Source organism: Mycteria americana, chromosome 3 (genome assembly GCF_035582795.1).
Source record: "Mycteria americana isolate JAX WOST 10 ecotype Jacksonville Zoo and Gardens chromosome 3, USCA_MyAme_1.0, whole genome shotgun sequence".
NCBI lineage: Eukaryota > Metazoa > Chordata > Aves > Ciconiiformes > Ciconiidae > Mycteria > Mycteria americana.
The window spans coordinates 63,657,581-63,679,366 of record NC_134367.1 but is presented as its reverse complement, the minus strand read 5'-3'; the positions used below and the strand labels follow the sequence as shown (position 1 = coordinate 63,679,366).

At 42.3% G+C, this 21,786-nt stretch overlaps 1 protein-coding gene across 2 annotated transcripts; it reads left to right on the top strand.

Annotated features, from left to right (window-relative positions):
• Window positions 1–1,488: 1,488 nt before the first annotated feature.
• On the top strand, window positions 1,489–20,589 carry SLC18B1 (solute carrier family 18 member B1). 2 transcript variants are annotated; one of them, XM_075498764.1, is made up of 14 exons: window positions 1,489–1,608; window positions 2,155–2,294; window positions 3,399–3,494; window positions 5,183–5,256; window positions 6,030–6,177; window positions 9,074–9,230; window positions 10,778–10,914; window positions 12,641–12,742; window positions 14,305–14,396; window positions 15,854–15,949; window positions 16,759–16,833; window positions 18,294–18,387; window positions 18,488–18,534; window positions 20,027–20,589. In XM_075498764.1, the coding sequence occupies exons 1-14, from the start codon at window positions 1,563–1,565 to the stop codon at window positions 20,097–20,099; spliced, it is 1,377 nt and encodes a 458-aa protein (XP_075354879.1). In that variant the 5' UTR covers window positions 1,489–1,562; the 3' UTR covers window positions 20,100–20,589. The 2 variants fall into 2 exon arrangements, with proteins under 2 accessions (XP_075354879.1, XP_075354880.1); XM_075498765.1 differs by lacking the exon at window positions 12,641–12,742.
• The last annotated feature ends 1,197 nt before the right edge of the window (window positions 20,590–21,786 follow it).

Below are 21,786 nucleotides of genomic sequence, written 5' to 3'. Positions count from 1 at the left end.
AATATATTGTCAAAATAGGCTTCACCAAAGGAATGTGTGGCTGTTGTTCTTTGTGGCTGCTAAATAAAGTTTCCTAATCTTGTGATAAGAAAGTAATTCTGCTTTTTCCTGTCACATGCAGTGTGGGATTATAAAGTTAGCTACATGGCAACATTTGCTCTGAAATGCCTTATTATGCATCTTAATATTATAACTGGTGACTAGATGGAATACTGATGGCCTAGTTAAAATAGTGCTTTTAAGAAGTAATTACTGGTTTTTCTCTTCAAGCAATAGGTGGTCTGTCTTTTATTAAATTTTGAAGAGGTCCCCAGCTCATGCCTCATCTCTTTCCTCACTTTCCTCCCCTCCTGATAGGAACTTGTGCCAAGTGGACTGATTATATCACCTCATCCTCATCTCCAGCTTTAATTTACTCCTGGCCAGTTTATAGCTATTGATTCTTGTGACAACTTTGTCATTCAGCTTTTCTGTTACTGTTTTATGGTTCCTGTAACTTGCTAGAGGCTGTGTGGACGATCATCGATCTTGCTTGGTCTACCAGTCCTAAGAAGCCATCCTGAATCTCCCTTTGGCATTCAAAAGCTACTAGGAAGAAAATTAATTCTATTCCAGCCGAAACCAGGACAGGTACGGAAGACAGAGACGTTACGGCTCTTTTTAAAACAGATGAATGCTTGTGCTTACGAGGTAAATCAGCAGTCCTACAGTAACTGCCAGCCAACCTGAGGAATCTCAGCCAGCCACCCAAAACTGCCAGCCCAAAGGCCTTCAGTTTTCAGGCAATGCAGCCGGGTTAGTCAGCTGCAGCGAGGCAGAGTCCCTAGAGCCGACCCCTCCTTTACGATCCAAATTTCCTTTAGCTGCACGAAGTGGGATGTACCTCTTGGGTCCCTGACCCCAGCTCCCCCAGTGCCTAGCAGTCACCATGGCATAATATTCATAAACTCTTTGAGCTCCTGTTTTAATGCACTTGGGATTTACGCTTCCATTGTGAGGCTTTTCTATAACGTGTATTGTTCTGCCTGTCGGAAACATCTTTCTAACGTCCAGGTGTCTTCGGCAAATGCCCACTTGTTCTCGTGACAGCTTTGTCCGCTGCCTCCTCGGTTTTCTTCACCTGTAACCTGCCGAAGCCGCCGTACCAGGAGCACAGGCTGCACCTTTTACCTTTAGGTGCAGTACGGAAGCACGCTGTTCCCCCGAGCCACACGGGCAGCGCGCCCCGGGAGCCAGCACGTTATTATCAGACTGCCCAAAGCCCGGCGCCTGCCGGCGCCCTCGGAGCTCTCCCCGCCCGGGCCCGCTGGCCGCACCACCCCGCCCGCCCCGCGGCGGCTCTCCCGCGGGCTCCCGGCGCGGCCTGAGGCGGCGGGCAGGGGCCGGCGGGGCGTGGGGCGCGGCAGGCCGCCCCCGCAGGCCGAGCATGCTCAGTGGCGGCGGCCGGGGCGCTGGTCCCCGGTGCGCCGCCAGCCCGCGGCCGCTGCCAAACGGGGCGGTGAGAGGTGCCGTGCCGTGCCGCGCCGCGCCGGCCATTGCGGGCGGGGCCCCGCTCCTTCCCCATGGGCAGCCGGGCGGCGGACGGCGCGGGGAGCGAGCAGCCCCCAGGTGGGAGGCGGGGGCCCCCCGCGTTTCTCCGCCGGCGACCGGCGGCACGACCGGGGCCGGGAGCCAGCTGCCGCGCCGCAGGCTCTGCCTGCTGCGGCCGGGCCGGCGCTGAAGGGCCGCTCCGCAGCGCCGGAGCCGGCGTGCAGGGGATGGGGACAGGTTTCTCCCCGGGGTTGAATCCCGCAGTGCCGCGTACCGGGGCTGCCCCCGGGGCTGTCCCGTGAGCTGTGGGCTCACGCAGCCGCGGAGCGCTCCGCGGCGGTACGCGTGGTGCCGGGCCGGGAGCGCGGCGGGGCAGCTCCTGCAAAAGCCGGTGGGCTGAGGCGCGGCTGCAGGCGGGCACCGGGCGGGGACTGCGCTGGCGCTGACCTTGCGGCGAAGTCTGCGCTCCTGCGTGAGGAGGAAAAGCAGTACGGCTTGATTTAATTCCCCAGGGCCGGCAGGGTAGAAGTTCTGTCCGGAGTTTAATTTTCAAACCTGATTTGCAAATTGTGTTTTCCTCTATGAGTTTATAATACTTTTTTTCTTTTTCTTTTGTATTTTAAGACGATGGCGTGCCACAAGCCCTTGGTGAGGAATCCAGAAGGCTTACCAGAGAACAGCTATATACAATGGCCGCGACAGCTTCTATAAACTTCAGTTCAATGATATGCTATTCAATCCTGGGACCCTTTTTCCCTTCAGAGGTAAACAAACAATTTAGCCAGCTACTCTTTAAATTACCGTTTGCATGTTGAAACTTTTAAAAGGATCTTGAACACTGTGGGACCCTTATGGCTGGCTGTAAGCTCCGAGTTAGACTCTTCAGTTGTGGGAATTCATAGTGATAACTAAAATAGATTAGGGTATATGTAATGGTGACCTAGATCCTGTCCATGGACTAATTTCATCCCCCCTGTGGCTGCAGAGGAGCCAGCAAACTAATGATGTGAAACAGAAGTTGAAATGGATGCTTGGAGCAGTGAAATAGTTTTCGGACTGGTGTTGCATAGTAGTTTGGTAGTAGAGCTGAGATTAAAACTCTGCCCGTGTCCTGGCTTGCATTTCAGTGCCCTAGCCACTCAGTGACTCTTTATTTATAGCTATCTCTCTGTTAACTCATGCTGGGCCATCATTCACTGTGTTAAACTTCCTGACCTAGCAACTGGAGGGGAAAAAAAATAATCTCTGCTTATGTTGAGTGAATACAATGTTTAAATATAGGATGAAAAAAAAAATGGTCATAGTGCCTTTGCAGCAGAAGTCCGTTTCTCTCATGACCAAGCTGTTCCTAAGTATTAACTGGGAAATGTTAAGATTATTTTTGCTCTAAATATTCCTATGTACTGCTTGTACCCGAGTAAGTGTATTTTGCCAGTCGGATAAGTAAAAAATTTGCCTGGCACTTGTTATGAGGAGGCATGATACAGTGAAGATAACAGATATCTCTGTTCGCTGCCCTCTCACCATGCGAGGCATCAAAGCTTTGTAGCTAGCTCTGTTGCACACCAGCTGAAGCCACCGGTATAAAGTCTGGTCACCTGTTCAGTAGTTCAGTAAACAGCAGTGTTTCCATTCGTTGAGGACTGAACGTTGCTTTTTCCCTTGATTACATATAGCTTAAATAGAAGTGCAACATGTCTTTAAATTGCTGTGTTGTTCCCTTATGAGCCCCTACTGCCTTTGAGAAAGGAAATTGCTTTGTAACTGCACTAATAGAGAATTAAAAAAAAATTAAATGTACAAGGCATGAATGTTATTCCCCTCAAGAATTTGCCTTCATCTTTACACAGTTGTGATCTTTTTTGCAGGCAGAAAAAAAAGGTGCCAGTAACACCATTGTTGGCCTGATTTTTGGATGTTTTGCTTTGGTCAATTTCTGGACTTCTTTAATCTTCGGAAATTATGTAAGTATAATTGAAGCTGTAACTTATTTCTGTGACGACACAGGTTGGTACATGAAGACAGTTCTCTAAGGCTGAGAAAAGAGCTGTCTCTTCAGTAACACTCCTGCAGGCTTGTGTCTGCAGTAGCTGGAGCCTGACTAGTCAGTCTGAATCTGATCTAAGTCTTGTCAGCACAACTTTAAAATTACTTTTCTACAGTTCTTGAGGTTAGCATAGGGTGGTGGACATGTAGCTGTTTTATTTCTCTGGTTAACTGTTCTGTTTGCTTCAGAGTAATCTGCTGATCAGTTCTCCTTTTCCCCGATCCCCCATTGTATTTATTGCACTTACTTATACATTCTGTTTGTCTTTGGCAATGTTCTTAAGATGTTTTGTTTTGTTTTGGTTTTTTTTCTTTAGTTAGCTGCACCCCTTCTTCTTTTCTGGTATGTTGTTTTTTTCTTGACATTTCCTTTTATTATGACTCTCTGCTGCTTAACTCTGTTTCCCCTTCCACTTCATTAAACAGCAATATGAGATAAACGTCTCCAGTTCTTGAAAATTCAATTTTCCCACAGATTCAGGATTTTTCTCATGCTGGAGAAATTACAAATAAATTATATAACAGCTTGTTTGTTTATATGCTGGAGCACTGCTGTCTATGCATTTTTGGCTAGGGCTGCTCAGGATTATACCCTAAGTTGGGGCTGCTGCAGCATCACAGTCTTCTCTTTCTTTGGCTGGGCAGTCTCTTTGCTGACCCCGTAGTGAATGATTGTCTCTGGTGGTGAGGTGGCTCATCAAGCTGTCACACAAGTGCCATTGGTAAGTCCAGCCTCGGTGCCTGTGATGGCATTCAACTATGGCACAACCCTCACCAAGTACTTTGCAGGGGAGAGAGAGAGTGAGCGTGCCGTCCTCACTGCAGACAGGTGAAGCGAGCACCAATAGAGGTGGACAGTCCAGCAATCAGAAATCCTGAGGGTTTCAGTGAAACTCGGCAAAATGTGAGCTTTAGTAATAACGGCTAAAACACAAGGACTTTGTCCAGGCCTGAACAAGAAAAGAGTCTGAAATACCTGCTGTCCTTAGGGGAAGTTACAGCATGGAATTAGAAGCTCAGATGTACTTTGTTACAGGATCGGGTTAGCTTTATGCCTTTTGTTGTCCTTCACCCTGGTGATGGAGTCCGAAATGAAGTAAGGTGGGGTCCTTTCCCTGGTAATGAATGGGGAAGCATGAAGCTACCGTGCTTCCTATGCCAAAGCTTTGTGCTGTTAAAGGTTGTGATAAATTTGCTTTAAAATCAGCTTCCGTGGACTCTCCTGAGCCATATACGTGACAGGTATTGCTGACTTGGCATCACTGACAGTGCTGGAGGGGGAATGTATTACTTTCTGTTTGTTTATCATGAGGAATGCTGCTGTAAACTGCTGCTCTGCAGAAGCTGCAGCGCAGCGCTGTGAAATAGTTAACTGCCCCATTGTCTTACCATTCTGAAAACTGGGTTAAGTCACTTAACCGTTCAGAATATTTTTAGGTTCAGTATTGCATGAAGGCACACTGGCAGGAGCAGTGTCTCCAGATCTTTTAGTTACAGATGCTATAAAGTGCCCATAATGTTTTGATTTCTTAACAGTAACTTACTTTGAAAGATTTTTGATCTAGGCTTGAAATAATAACATGTAAAAATGGTATTTAATTTACAGCTTACGCATCTGGGAGCAAAATTCACGTTCGTGGCAGGGATGTTTGTTTCAGGATGTGTGACCATTCTGTTTGGGTGAGTAATTTTTGTTGGTTGGTTTTGTTGCATTTGTGTTCTAATCATTTTCATCCATATGAAAAGATGGACACAAAACAGAGCTGGAAACTCTTGGCCATCTCCAGGTGTTGGTTAGGTCACCTAACTTTTTGCATCTTTACTTTTTATCTATCCCTTGTAAAGCAGAATGAACACTTCTCCCTTTCAGCAGGTTTCAAAGCCTCTGTAGTACTTTGAAAGCAAAGGAGGAAGGTTCTACGTATTTAAATAACTACCATAGCTGATGAACAGCAAGAAGTCTGTCAAAGTTCAGCAATAAGGGAACTATTTATGCATAATGTTTTAATTATTCTTTTCTTAAAAATATAGAGTGCAAATGAGAAGCTTTGCCTGGCAGGCAGAGAGGCGAAACCACTCATTTTAGCAAAATAAAAGTTTTATTAACAATGAAGGAAGCTCTTATTAGGTAGTTGTAACTCCTTGCATCAGACTCCTTGCGCAGTTGCTTGGAAAAGCTGTGAAATACAACAGAAGATGGCACTGGAGTTTTTCACAGGTTAGGTTTTTCATGCTCTTTTCGTCACCAAAGAAAGGGGAAAAGGAGAAAGCTGCCAGAAATACTTTGGTAGAGTTTGAATGACTTAACCAATGTGATTCAAAAAGATGTGGCAATAGAAAGCACTGAGTGTCTTGTAACTGTGTCCTTCAATGAGTAAGAAATGATGCTCCAGGGCCTTTAGTAGATGACTTGTTGCATCCTGAGAGATCTCCATTTACTGGTTTTTTTTCAGAATGCTGGACAAGCTGCCAAGTGGACCAATGTTCATCGGTTTCTGCTTTTTAGTAAGAGCAATGGATGCAGTAAGTTTTGCAGCAGCAATGACAGCATCGTTTTCAATCCTTGCAAAGGCATTTCCCAATAATATAGCTACTGTTCTGGTAAGTGCAAAAACCAGTGTTACAGCTGAGTACCTGCAGTATGATAAATTGTGAGTAGGCAGCCCAAAACCAGGAGGAAAAAATCTGCTGTCTCATATGCAGGCATATTTGAAATTGTCACGTAAAGTTTGTTTCTAATCTAGAATCACAATCCTAGAACAAGTCTAGACCTTAGCATAACTCCAGTTAGATATAAATGAAGTAGTATGTATTAGTTGCTTATGTTTTGAAGACAGCTGAGCATCGATGGCAGTAGCTATCTCTTCAGTTGAAATCAGACTATTAAAATACTAATACAGCTTGTAGTGACTGCTTCTACATGGCTAGTAAGAATCCATGTGGATTGATTCAAGAAATTTGATTAATTCATTTAAATAGTATTGATTTAAATGACTGAAAGGTGCGAAACGGGAAACAATTCTGATTTCATTTTTCTAATCTATTGATAAAAGTGATGTATGAGAAGAGGAGAGCTAGAACTTGAAATCTGGAGGGCACTATTTCTGGTCATCAATGATTCATTTCAACCAGAGATGATATCCTTATTTAGCTGGTTTTTTAGGGTGTTAGGAAAATAAAAAAGTTTTGTGTTTAATAAAATGCTGCTTTTTCATTCTCTTTTTCAATAAATTCTGGTTTCAGTTCAAATATAGACTGACAGAAATAACTGGGTTAAATTTTAATGAGTGAACAAATATTAAGAACATCGTTGAGAACATTTAACAAACTTGGAAAAGTTGATGCTTTTATTACTATTGTTAAGCTGTATAGTTACTTCTATAAATAAATGTCTATAAAAATATGACCTCCTAACTAGCAAAAAACCTACTAAATTGCATCAGCAGTGAGGAGCTGGCAATTTCTTTGGAAAGCAGGTTATACATTGTAATCATGTTTTGGATTTATTCAGTCAATAAGGTTAAGGTTTCCTGATGGCAAATTTTAAAATGTAATTTAAATAGGTAAGTAAAGTAACTAAGTCCCTTTAAGTCAAGGTTATCTATCTTATAATAAGACTTGAAAATAAATGAAATTCTGTGGTGGCAGCACAATAAACATGATGCATAGCTGAAAATGGTACGTGGTGATGAAGGTCACCTCAAGACCACAATCAGAAATGCTGCACAGCTGTGGCTTGGAGGCTACTTTTGTTTGAAATCTAGAAAGGGTGCTGTCAGAAGACACATCGCTTTTAAACATTGGTCTGTTTGCCATATTATATACTCTAATGTCTTGTTCTGCATGAGAATAAAAGCTTTTCAAATTCATTCATGTACACTTACTGTCCTTAAATGGACATGTTGGAGAGTTTTTGTTGCTGTGAGCTCTGCCCGTGGTGGTGGCAGAGGCAGGAGGCAGAAGGAAGAGCTGATTACTGGAAGCAAGATGCATTGTATGGTAAAGTCATAAAGCCTGAAGAAATGGATGAGGGATTTTTAGCCTTGCTTTCCATTGCCCTTCTTGATAGTGCTAGATACTGAAAAGGACTTTTCCTCTCGTTACCCTTTTGGTACCGGTTTTCAGCCAACCTTTTACCCATTTGGTACCCTAGAGAATGTATGGGGAAGTTATTAAATGTAGGCATGTCAGCCTTGTTGAAGTGGGAAGTGAGCATCTGTCAACATGATCCCTCTGTTGGAGGAGGTATGAACTTCAGAACATAAGCAATATCACTTTTCTTACAATATCAGGTTTATCTTATCCTCCCTGATCTGTAATAATGCAAAGCCTCAGATCCCTCCCTGCTCCACCCAATAATTCATTAAGTTAGAGGGCATACAGCCTGGTTTGAACTGAAGTCTCACCAATCATAAATATTTTTTATGGTTGGTGAGCAACACAAGTAAAAGCATTATTTGGATGCAATTATGTTAACTCAAGGGCATTCCACATGTTGAAGTTTACCAAAATGTCTCAAATCTATCTGGAACTAATTTTGAGGACTTGCTAGTCATATGCTGTTACTAGTTATTTCCTTTCCTAGGAAAGGAGAAAGCTGGGACCCTAGGCTGACGTAGGGCAAAGAACTTGGCTATTGCTGACTGTGCCTGCTCTTGGGCCGTTGGACACTCTGACTTGTATCAGTAAAAGTAAAGATGAGGATGAATCCCTATACTATCTTTCTGGGTCCCAGAAGTAAGCAAAACTTTTAACTGTAAGCAATTATTCCCACCAGCTGTTGCTTGTTAAAAGGGGGTTGTCTAAGCACTGATTAGTCAAGTATTGAGGCAGATGTTGACAGTGGCGACTATGGTGTTGTAACACAAGATTTAATGGTAACTGTATTATTGTCCTTTTGAAAATTAGTATCTTATAAAAGATGCCAGACTATTAAATTATAGCCAAAATAATCTGAGTTATCCCCATTGCAATTTCACTGTTAATTCCTACCCCTAGTCAGTGAATACAAATGGTCTGTTATGGAGAGAAAACTTTAACTTGGCACTGTGTACCTCATCCCACGAGATAATGACCCATGTGAGTAGGCTTGTTTGGGTCCTCCTCCTCAGGCTGGTGTGTAACTGGAGATGGGAGAGGTGATCACTTCAGCCTGAGTTGTCCTACAGATGATTTCCTTCAGTAGAGCATTTGTCTTGCCTCAGGACTGGGATGTGTTAGGTGACAGCAGAGTGGCTAACGCTGCAGTGCAGCTGGTTCCCCGTAGTGAAGCAAAAGAGGTGATGGCTGCCATGCAGACAACTAAAATTCCTTTCGCTATCCCACTTTGTGAAGGTTGTTACTAGCTCTTATCCTCCTTAGTGATGCAGTGCCTTTTTCTTTTCACTAGCCTGACTATGTTGTGCTGCTCCTCAGAAAAATTGATTGCTTTTATTGCTACACTAGAGTTTCTCAGCTTTCCGACTTTTTTTTGCTTGCTTTCTTTTTAACCCTTTAGGGCAGCCTTGAAATTTTTACAGGACTTGGACTGGTGCTGGGCCCGCCTTTAGGTGGCTTTTTGTATCAATCGTTTGGTTATGAGGTCCCTTTCATTACACTGGGATGCATGGTATTGGTCTTGGTGCCTGTGAATATGTGCATGTTACCAAAATACGGTAAGCACCCTTCTTCCTGTCTCCTTCACTCACCTTAATTTCTCATGGATATAACTGTGTTTTAGAAAAATACCAGTTTCTGGAGTCTGATACAACTCAGAGGGCAAAGCTCCAGCTGACTTAACTTGTGATCTTGATCAGGCCCATGTTCTAATGTGTGCAAATTAAAAAAAACTAAAAATCAGATTAAAAAATCTACAATTAATGTGTGCAGATGGCCTGGAATGAATCCAACTCCTCATGCCCATCTCTGCAAACACTAAGAACTCTGTGTGGAAGTGAACTGAGATAGATTTTTGTTTTCTGTTGTCTCTCTAGCTTCAGGGCTTGTAAAAGATCAGTTGTGTCTTCTTTGTCATTGCAGCTAGTTGAAGAACAGCTGGAGATAGGTTTTGCCTAAAACAAGAGAACTTGACATGTTTGAGGGGTTAACAGAGGGGAAAAACCAGAATTATAGGGAGAACAAAAAGGGTTTGTTTGTACTGAATGATGCAGGATCTGATTAGCATGAAAGAATGTTAAAGTTAATAAAGGAGGGGTTTAACTGAAGTGTTGGATGTCATATAAAGTTGATTAAATTTTAGATGGTCCTGCTTGGACAGAAAGTTAACTTAAAGATAAGTCTTCACACAACATCGTAATTGCAAGGTTACAGTTCTGTTGGTCTTTTCTAGAATAAAACCTAGTAACTTTAAAATACGTTTTTTTAAATAACTTTTCCTCTTAAATATGAAAACCTTGGAGAATAACTTCATATATATTGGCTTTTAGAAGAAACTCATAGTGGTTAACCTTGTGTTGCTACTGCTGCCTTCCCCGCCACCTCCCCGAGCTCTGAAATTGTATGGAGTCATGATACTACTAGCCAATTTGAAACTATGTTAAATAAACATTAGCTCTGAGCTGGTGGATGCTAATGAATGAACTTTTAGTTCTATGTATACTTTGAGACCGCATTCAACTATTAAAGCACCAACAGCATCAGGAAGGGAGCCTGACTTAGGAATGACATCTAACCGTGACATCTGAAAGAAGCTTCCTGTCTGGAGTACAAATTGGACATGTAGGAGACCCCAGTGACTGGTTGCTTAAAAATTCAGACAGATCTCAACTGATAAATAGCAATCTTTTTATTTTACTTTCAAAGCATGTTTCTCTGATTGGATATGAACGGTTCATGCATGTGTGCAAGTTGTTTTAAGTTGAGATGTATTCATGAGATTTTCATTGTACAAGCGCTAGCAGAGAAGTAACTGTATTTTCATATAATTGGGAATAGTACATGCTTTTGTTCTTTTCAGGTTGGGGATTTGCAATGTTGGAATCTAAACTGTGTACTTTTCTTCTTTTATTCACCTGTCGAATTTGTTTTTTTAATATAAAAATAGTATAGTGTGTAATAGTCTACTGTTGACTTTCATTTGTTAGATAACAAGAGTAAAAGGACTAGAAAAAGGGAAATACTGATTTCTTTTCTAAAGCAAGATCAATCATGAGCTTATGCTGCTGAAAATAATGCAATTTCCCCCCCTTTTCTCTTGAAACAGATTCGATCCCTAGCAAGGACTCCTTTTGGAAGCTCATTCTTCTGCCAAAAGTCTTGCTACTCTGTCTCACTATATTTTCTCTAAGTGCGTGCTTGGGCTTTTTGGATCCCACAATGTCTCTATTTATCCTAAAGAAGGTAAGTCCTGTTAACATGCAGGGAAGTCTCGACTTGCTAAATAGTAAATAACTGGTTATAAATGTGGTTTAAATATCCTAAACAAAATTAAGCCTTATCCAACTACACTGCTTTAATTAACTGTTAATAATATGATTTCCAAATAACTTGATTTCCACAGTACTGACAAATCACGGTTTCCATTGACACCATCTGTTGCCGCTGGGTCTCGGTAACTTTGAGAATGAGGAAGTATAAAGGCCTTTAAAAATGTGCTTTTTCCACTTAATTGGCTTTCAACTGCAGAGTACCTTCTCTGAACAGGGCATAGCAGCTGGTTTTGTAAACAAGGGACTTTTTCCTCCTTTCTGAAAGCAAATTCTGTAAAACTGCAACAGTCACTGACAGTGTTGTATCTCTTGATGTGGGCATTTGTTTTCGGGGGCATGATGTCGCAGCCCTGCCTTCTCTTGCAGCAGTACCAAAATTAAACTGATTGCAACTATGTGGCCTGCCAGCTGACTTCTTCACTCACTCATTAAAAAGGCAAATGCTGTTTTATTTATTTACTTTTAATTTATTTTAATATTTATTTATTTGTTTCCTGCTTAATTTTACTGACTTATTTTCGCCATGGTGTTTAAGGTAATGAATTTGAAGTAAACAGTTTAAGATTCTGTTCCTGTGTGAAATTAAGCAATGCTTTTTGAGTGGTTTATTTATTAATTGTTTTTCCAGGGAATAGCATTTCACAGGTTGTTGTGCTCCTACTTTTCGTCTGTCTCGTCCAGTACTTGGAGCACTCAGCCAGGGTGGAGGAGACTTGGTGCTAACCTCTTCCATCAGTGGAGATGTGAATGTATGTCTTCCAACACCCAGGAGGGATCTGTAATTAGTCTGCTGTAAAATATTGCACACTGGTGTGGCTCTTCTGCTTTCCCTCTGCTCTGTGCTAACAGATGCTTGCTGTGAAAGGGCCGTAGCCTTCTTGGCAGGTGTTCTAACCACTAAATTAGAGTTATTATCATGTGCTTGCATATGGCAAGGAAATAGTGAATATTTATGTAGTCCATGCCACATGAAACGTCTTGGAATACCTTCTAACTGGTAGTTAAAGCACTCATTTGAGAGACTGGTATGCTTTTGGTTCATTACACATTTTGTTTCAATGCAGAAATGTGACTCTGCATTAGGAAAATGTAGACCTCAGGGTGTTTGCGAAAAGCCTCTTACTCATTCTCATAAAAATCCTCCTTTGGTTGAAAAGCCAGAGTTGTGTTTTCACACAAAAACACTACTTACTTTTAAGATGCACTGATTAGCAGTGGATGACTACAGTATTTTTGCTGTTCTAAGTGGAAATAAAACTGAAGATTGGAGAGGTAAAGACTAAATCCATCTAAACTTCAGTGTCTGAAGTGTTTGTTTCAAATATGCCAGATATTAATGTTAGAATCCAGTGTGCTGGTGTAGGGACATAGCATAGCGTTTCCTCCTGAGATTATTTAGGCTTTATCTGAGTACAGTTGTGTCAGGTGTTTTCACTCTGTGCTTAGAAATGGAAGTGGAAGGAAACTGGAGCTCTGCTGATGACTTCAAATACTTGAAAAACCTCTGTATGGTATCAGTAAAATACTTAAAATCACGCATTTCAGTATTTTGACCTAAAATACAATTCTTGGATTGTCCTGTAATGAATATAGCATATATGGTTTGTTGTTTTGTTTATTTGTCTTCCTTCCCATAGTTCAAACTCCCAGCTGGTTATGTGGGCTTGGTATTCCTTGGTTTGGCACTCTCGTACTCCCTGTCTTCTCCCCTCCTTGGACTCCTAAGCGACAAACTGCCAGTGAGTACTACCCTGCTGTTTGTGCAGGGTTAGTAAAGCACTCTGTGCATTTAGTTAAAACTGGGGGACTTCCCATATTGAAGCAATGGAGGTAGGCCTGGTCCTGTAAAGGGATCTGTCCTTCAGGACCTTGCATGTGCACTGAATACTGCCAATTTGAAGGTCTCTTTTGCAAGGTCCAGGTAATACAAGAATGTCCAAAATAGTAAAGAATGTTGGACACTTATACTGTAGCTGTGTCCTGGTTTTGGCTGGGATAGGGTTAATTTTCTCCCTAGTAGCTGGTATAGTGCTGTGTTTGGGATTTAGTATGAGAATAATGCTGATAACACACTGATGTTTTAGTTGTTGCTAAGTCATGTTTACACTAGTCAAGGACTTTTCAGCTTCCCATGCTCTGCCAGGTGCACAAGAAGCTGGGAGGGGCACAGCCAAGATAGTTGATCCACACTGGCCAAAGGGCTATTCCATACCTTATGGCCTCATGCTCAGCATAGAAACTGGGGGGAGTTGGCCGGGGGGCAGCGATCGCTGCTTGGGGACTGGCTGGGCATTGGTCGGTGGGTGGTGAGCAGTTGCATGACTTGTTTTTTTTTCCTGGATTTTGTTCCTCTCTCACTCTTGTTGTTTTCCTTTTCATTACATTTTTTTTTTCTTTTTCCCAATATTCAACTGTTCTTATCTCAACCCACGAGTTTCCTTACTTTTGCTCTTCCGATTCTCTCCCCCATCCCACCGCAGGGGGGAGGGTGAGCGAGCGGCTGTGTGGGGCTTAGTTGCTGGCTGGGGCTAAACCACGAAAAGCTGAAATGTGTTGATCTTTTCCAGTGGACTAAGCACAATCTATTTCCAGCCAATATGGAACGGAGAGTGGGAAAACATGTCCCAGTTATTCATGCTTTTGTCCACATCTAACTTTCTCAGCTTTTGAGAAGAGGAGTGAAGATGTTCTGGTTAGCTGTACTGACTTTATCTGTTAAAAAGTGTAATATCCAAATTAGATCAGCGCACCGACTGACTATGGTTCTCTAGCTCTTAAATGCACTATAGAAAGAGACTTTGACCATGATGTACCTAGAACTGCCTGGTTAACCAGCACTGCTAATTGGTCAAGAAAACCTAGACTTTGAATGGTGTGCACAAAAGACAGTGCCAGTTTTCTGACACTGTTTTTTTTTCTCCGACACAAACTAATAATGGCCTTTGTACATGAGAATTACATGCAATGCTATATGATATTTCCTGTACTAAGGAAGAGTAAGACCTAAAATACTTTGCTAACAAAGAAGCACTGTTACTCAGTATCCCGAAGCAATCTCTGTATTAAGCAACTGCTGCCAGTGATTGCATTGATGGTGAGGAAACATGAATTCAGTGTTTCTTGATTGGGTTCAGAACTGGCAGAGAAATTGTGAATTCCCAGTTTGTGTGTAATGATGGTCTCTACAGGAGCAGTACTTTTCAGGAGATGAAGATTTAGAAGAGGAGTATTAGGAAAGACAAAATAGTTACATTATAATTTCACATCTTTAAATTACATACCTCTTCCTTTTCTTTCACAGTACCTCAGGAAGTGGCTGCTGGTATCTGGAGGCTTAATGACAGCACTGTGCTTTTTCATGTTAGGACCTGCTCCTGTACTGCACATTGAAAGGTACAGAACTGCCTCTTCTTGAACCTGTCCCCTTACGTGATGTTTTTGTCATAGCTATCATGACCATAGTCACGTATGTCCACAAGTCTATAGTTAGCACCTCTGACCATGAGACAGGTTATTTTTTTAACTTGAGACTATGAAAGTAAAGCAGTGGAAGCATCTGAAAATTGAGATTTTACAGCTTCATAAAACAGATCCTTTTCCTTTGCTTTTTGTTACTGTCTTTGCTCATATTAACGTATGTGTGGTGGGCAGAATGCTGCTTTTTAATTTCCTTCCCTTCCAATTCTGTGGTATTTCCAGTGCAGCAAAACAAAGTTCTCTTTCTGTCTTATTTTTCAGTTTTCTCTATTTCATCGTTTCTGACCTATGGGATTTATTTGCATGGCTGTGCAGCAGTGTTGATTTTTTTTCTTCTCTTTGTGTATATATATATTACTGAGGAAAATGCCAGGTTATAGCTTTGTTTTCAGCTAGGTCAGTAGAGACAATGTCTGTTTCACTTGAACACTGCATTGCCATAGCTCTCAAGTTAATTCACAGCAAAACACTCTGCTACATTTACAAAACAACTGTATAGTCCTTTTGTCCTTGGTTATATACTCTGTTAAAGCTGATGATAGGCTTGCTAATTTGAGGAGGAGGTGCTGATCTCCTCTCTCTGGTGACCAGTGATAGGACAGGAGGAAACGGAACAAAGCTGCATCAGGGGAAGTTCAGACTGGACATTAGGAAAAGGGTCTTCACCGAGAGGGTGGTCGGTCACTGGAACAGGCTCCCCAGGGAAGTGGTCATGGCACCAGGCCCCTCAGAGTTCAAGGAGTGTCTGGATGACGTTCTTAGTCATATGGTTTAGTTTTAGGTAGTCCTGCGAGGAGCAGGGAGTTGGACTCGATGATCCTTATGGGTCCCTTCCAATTTGAGATATTCCATGATTCTGTAATGCACAGAATTAGTCAACTCCTCCTTCCCAGACTCGTACTTTTTAAAGAAGATTAAATAGATTTGAAACTGAGCTGGTGAGAAAAGGAAATCGGTAAAATACTCAACGTTTTTTTCCTTAGCTAAGTCTGTTTGGGTATAATGTATCAGGCTACAAATTGTACCTGCAAAATCCTGCATTAGTGCAACAAAGCAAGTCTATAGAGTTTGGATATATGTATTGCTAAGTTAAGCTTGTCTGTCCACCTCTTTTCTATGTGCTCCTCTTAAAATGAACTGCATTTGATAAGGAAATATTTGACTTGAGTATAGGATTTTAAAATTCTCTTACAAAGTCTTTTTCTAAGCATAGAGCTGTATTTTCAAGTGTTAGTATTCATTTAAAGTAGAGTTCTTGGCTTCAAGAAACCTAGTTTTCTGGTCAGTCATGGAGAGCTGATAAAACAGCAAATGGTGTTCTTATTTGAAAAGAGTCTTCAGCAGCTAACTTCTTTTAAATGCCTCTTTTTCAGTCAGCTGTGGATGTTTGTGCTAGTGCTGGTTTTGATTGGTTTTTCCCTTGGCATGAGTGCTATCCCAGTGTTTCCGGAGATACTGCACTGTGCATAGTGAGTAACTCGGTCCAACACATCTTTCATGTTACTGACAGTAGGAAACTGCAACTAATTTTCAAGGGCGAATATGAAGTGGGGTTTTGGTGTGGCTTTTTTCCCCCTTTTTGAGATAAAGGCAGCAAGTAACACTTAAATGCTTGACTGCCCTTGTCTTAGTTTTTTCTGACTGAGCGTTATACCCCAGTCATTATACTCCATATACAATTTTGTAAGTGTATATCTCAGTACTGTGAACACACTGAAGTCCACCAGACTTTGGGTCCCATAGCATGGGGCAACCTGTGTGTTGTTTTTATATAGATAGGATTTATTTCAGCTTCTGAGGATCATTAATAGCAAGCAGTTTTCACTGGATTTTCAGTCTGCATTGGCATTAACAGCTGTACCTACAGGAGTCATACTTGCTCACAGTACAAGGTCTGTGATGTGGCTTGACAGTAATGACTAGAAGGGCCTTGATTTACTCTTACTAGTATGTTCCTCTTGGAACGACGTCGTTCCTTCTGAAGAACCACCTGTCACTGTTTTACACTTGCCATATGAAACATGGGGAATGAGCGACAGTGTGATGTTAGAAATCTCACTCGGAAGACATCAGAGATGAGAAGTAGCACTGCAATCCTCCAGAGAGGCAGCAAAAAAGAAAGTATTGGGTAGACAGAAATTATTCCACTGGACACTTTTGCTTGTTAACTATTTATGTTGTGTAAATTAAAAGGAGGGAAAAAACTTTCTCTATAGGGGAAGACTATAGACTGAGACACAATGTATTGTACTACTCTAACTGGTCTGTCTTTCTGCAGTGAGAATGGATTTGAAGAAGGTCTGAGTCTGCTGGGACTGGTGTCTGGGCTCTTCAATGCCATGTGGTCCCTTGGGTAGGTATACAGTCACCTTTTTGTAAGCTGTGAGCGTTCAGTTGTTCTACAGTATTGCCACACGAAAGCCTGCTGCATTACAGCCAGAAGTCTTGCATTGCAGTCATTGTGTTGACCTTGATTCAAGGGGTTCTTGCTAAACAGGTGCCTGGTGGACATGTTAAAACAAAGCTTTTTTACCCAACAAAGGGAACGTACTCTGAACTTGTCTTCCTTGAAATCTATTGCCCTGCATATCAAAAAGCTTCAGTGATTAAGTGGATGTTAGCTTGCCCTTCTGTGTGATCATTTTTGTTGTCACTGAGATATGTAATGCTTCATATAGAGAGAGGTGGACCCTAATTTTTTACAAAGCTAAGTCCACCCACGTGGAGTGAGCCAGAAGGTATCTGCTTCTGACTTATTCTGTTCCCCCTTTTTCATTTTCCACATTTCCTCCTTTTGTCTGGGATAGCTTAGGGTAGAATCTTCTCTTTCAGCCACAGCCATATTTCAAGGTCTGTGTTTGTGTAGCTTAGCAGAATGTGCCTGCCTTTCTTACCCAGCAATCATCACAGAAATGAGTGAAAGGTGTTACTGGCTGAGTGACCCTTCAGAGTTGTCACTCAGTGGGATGTGACAGAGTTCCCCTGTTGACAGCCACTTCCAGGACTTTTTCTAATCTGTCCTTGTAGTCCTCTGTGGCTGCAGGTGGGTCTCAGTGATACAAATTTGCACCATTTTTTCTAAGCTAACTGAAGTTCTAGCTGTCCTGTTTATTTGATGTAGGGTTCAGTACAGATGTACGTAGTATAAAGTTACCAAACCCCAGTTTTATCCTGTTACCAAACCTGGTTTTATTATGTGACTTGCTTCCAGGAAGTCTCTCTAGTTTTACACAGTTTTGTCCCTTTCTGTAGCAAGAGACCATATCATGTAAGACCTTCATAAAGTGACAGCAGCTGCATAACCTTTCATGGCATTCTCAGGCATGAAGGTACAGGGCAGTTACATACAGCTCAACCTTGCAGTGACCACGTCTGTCACAATGTGTCTCTCCACCTGCCTATAATCCATCGTCTTTGTCTTGAAGTTTGGAAGGTTTACATTTTGGGGGATGAGAGTTTAAATTTCTTTTATGATAGGATTGATTGGCATAGATGCCCTGTTAGAACATGGTCCTTAATGGGGCCTCCAAGCCATTCCAGGTACAGAAAAGAGTACATTCAGCTTTCTGATGTGGATTCTATTTCCAGCTGAGGAGGTAACTAGACAGGTTTATTGGGGCCATGGCAAACAAAGAATTAATACTTACTGTGGATTATAGGAAAGTTAGGTCTGCGGAAGACAATCTCTTTGTTGACAAAGGAGAGAGAATCAATGGAGGGAGGCCACAAAATGCAATAAAAAAAGTTCTCTGAGAATATGATACGTTATCTTTTTTGTTTGGGATGCCAATACCTCATTTTGATTTGTTGCAGGGCATTTGCAGGTCCCACTCTGGGAGGATTTCTAAATGAAAAGCTGGGTTTTGAATGGGCCTCAGCCATCCAAGGAGGATGGGCACTGTTAAGTGTAAGTAATTATACATTTTTTGCTTTTTATATCTATTGCAATTATGAGCTATTGCATAAGGTTATTATTATTACAACTGTAACTGATTGTTTCCTCAAAGGGTCTTGCCACTGGAATATTCTATATCACTGAGGCAACAAGGAGAAGGTATGCTGAGACATTTATTCTTTATTTTACTTGCAGCCATATAAAGCAAACCTTTGAAAGCTGTGCTTCCATTTTTTCCAACCTGATAACAAATGACAGGATGAGCAGTAAAAATATTGTCTAAATAGTTTGTCTGTATGCTTTCCTAAATCCCTACTGACCTAAACAGAGACCTAAACCAGGCAATGTCTGTTCTATACAAGCAACAGGACTGTGGCATTAATGGGCGAACCCTACTGATGGTTCCTCCAGGAGGGTATCTGTGGGCTGGAATTGGCTGGATGGTCGCATTCAGAGAGTAGTGGTCAACAGCTCAATGTCTGGATGGAGATCAGTGATGAGTGGTGTCCCTCAGGGGTTTGTACTGGGACCAGTACTGTTTATTATCTTCACCAACGACACAGACAGTAGGATTGAGTGCACCCTCAGTGAATTTGCAGATGACACCAAGCTGAGTGGTGCGGTTGACACACCTAAGGGATGAGATGCCATTCAGAGGGACCTGGACAAGCTTGAGAAGTGGGTCCACGTGAACTTCATGAGTGCAAAGGTCCTGCACCTGGGTCAGGGCAATCCCTGATATCAATACAGGCTGGGGGATGAAAGGATTGAGAGCAGCCCTGCAGAGAAGGACTTGGGGGTACTGATGGATGAAAAGCTGGACATGAGCCGGCAATGTGCGCTCTCAGCCCAGAAAGCCAACTGTTTCCTGGGCTGCATCAAAAGAAGCGTGGCCAGCAGGTCGAGGGAGGTGATTCTGCCCCTCTACTCCACTCTGGTGAGACCCCACCTGGAGTATGCGTCCAGCTCCGGAGCCCTCAGCACAGGAAAGACATGGAGCTGTTGGAGCGGGTCCAGAGGAGGGCCACAAAAATGATCAGAGGGATGGAGCACCTCTCCTACGAGGACGGGCTGAGAGAGTTGGGGTTGTTCAGCCTGGAGAAGAGAAGGCTGCGGGGAGACATTGCTGCGGCCTTTCAGTACTTAAAGGGGGCCTATAAGAAAGATGGCAACAGACTTTTTAGTAGGGCCTGTTGCCATAGGACAAGGGGTAATGGTTTTAAACTAAAAGAGGGTAGGTTCAGACTAGATATAAGGAAGAAATTTTTTACAGTGAGGGTGGTGAAACAGTGGAACAGGTTGCCCAGAGAGGTGGTAGATGCCCCATCCCTGGAAGCATTCAAGGTCAGGTTGGACGGGGCTCTGAGCAACCTGATCTAGTTGAAGATGTCCCTGCTCATTGCAGGGGGGTTGGACTAGATGGCCTGTAAAAGTCCCTTCCAACCCAAACCATTCTGTGATTCTGTGAAATGATGGGTGTGAAAGCAATAGTACATGGTTCTGTGCAACAGAGGGGAACCAAATCCAGTGATCCACATAGCTCTTTCCATGTAATGTGTGGCTTTTTTGCTATAACGTTGGTATTGCAAAGAAGTATCTAGAGAATATTAAACCTGTTTCTTCCCTCCTGTTCTCTTCCTTGTGCAAACAGTTCCAGTTCCAGCCTGCAAAATCCTCCTGGTAATAATGAAGAAAGAACTCATCTGATGGGCAGTGAAACATAGCCAGACATAATTTTAAATTCTCTGTTTACTATTGTGATTTAACCTAGTGTTGAGATGAGTGGACTTGACAGTGTTTCATTATTCTGGAGCTGGGATACATGATCCCTTAGCGAACAACCAGTTGTGGTTTAGTTGTAGCTGCATTACTGTTTTGAAACACTAAACACTGACTGCCTTTCTTTTGGAAGTCCTCATGTGGATTGGCTGAAGTGATGAGTAACCCTCAGATGTCAGCCTGTTTAATTGCGTTCCATATACAGTGCACCACTGTATGTGAAGAGGTGTGTTTTCAAATGTCTGGTTTCTATACTTGAGCCTGCTGTGCATTATTCTTGGGTAAAGCTACTATTTTGCTACCATGACTTTCTGTATTTTTTTAAAGAAAGTTCATTATCTTGAAATACTTTAACTGATAACATAAAATGTTGAAACAGAATTTGAAATGACAGAGCATTAAGCACAATATTGTTTTCAATAAAGGAACTTTTTTTCCTAAGTTGTGTGAATTTTCTTGAACCAAGAGTTTAAAAGACTTTTTGTCTACCAGCACTTGTATTATCTTGAAAGTGCCTGAAAATGGGAGGCAAAGGTAATGAAGAGAAGACTTAGCATCTCTACACAGAACTAACTGATCTTCAGTCCTGAAGGAGACTTGGCATCGTGTGTGTATGTGTGTATACATACATGCACAGACGTGTATGTTTGTATTATAGATGAAGACAGCTTGGTGTGTGTGAGATCTGTTTTACTAATAAATGCCAGCTGGAATGTTTGCACTAATTGCCTCTGTAACAGTAAATATATCAAAAGTCTAGGGCTACTATTTTCCAACAATGGGGAAAAATAATCTCACCTCCTTCAGATGCTCAGCAAAAAAACTCAAGGGGAACTGCGACAAGGGCATGCCTGGCAAACTCCCACTAGACTGCCTGACCTTGATTGTGGCAAAGTCTTTTAATTTGCCTTTCAGCCCAGAACTGGGTCTTAGAAGGGGTTCTCTAGGGTACCCGTTTTTCCATAAATAAGAAAAATGCTCTAGTCCTAGCAATTTCCAGTCAGTTTCTCTTGTGAGTAGCTACTGGAATTTACATGACAAAGAGCCCTTTTTGGGGCACTAGCAAGAAGAACTGCTCTGGTAGCCAGCTGAACTGTGAACCATCAGGGTACCAAAGGGCAGGCTTCCTGGCAATAGCTCCCTTTGTTTTTGTATTGAGTGTTAGACTTTACTGAAAGCAGGAATGTACACCTCAACCTGTTATGAAGTGCTGACCCTGCCAGTGCCGAGGGTGAGGCAGGTGAGAAGGAGTTGAGAGGACTAGAGGTAGACACAAAATGCACAAGGCGCAGATCTGTACACATGAGACTTAACTAGCTCTTTTTGTGGAATAACTTGTTCACTTACCTGACTTGTGCTGTTAGGACTTGAAGTGGCCAGGATTACCAGGAAGAGCACAAATGTCATTGAAATTAATAAGCTGTCCTGCAATGCGTGAACTTCACCAGACCTTCAGTAGAAACTAGACAGGCTTAAGTAACCCCTCTAGCTTTCTGGCAACACATCTTCTCCCCTTTTCATTCTTTCACGTACACAATGGAGGCAAAAGAAACCTGAAGAGGAATCCTGGTTTCCAGGTTTGTTGTTCAGGTCAACTCACAAGCATGTTCTCCTGCCATGATCATCCAGGGG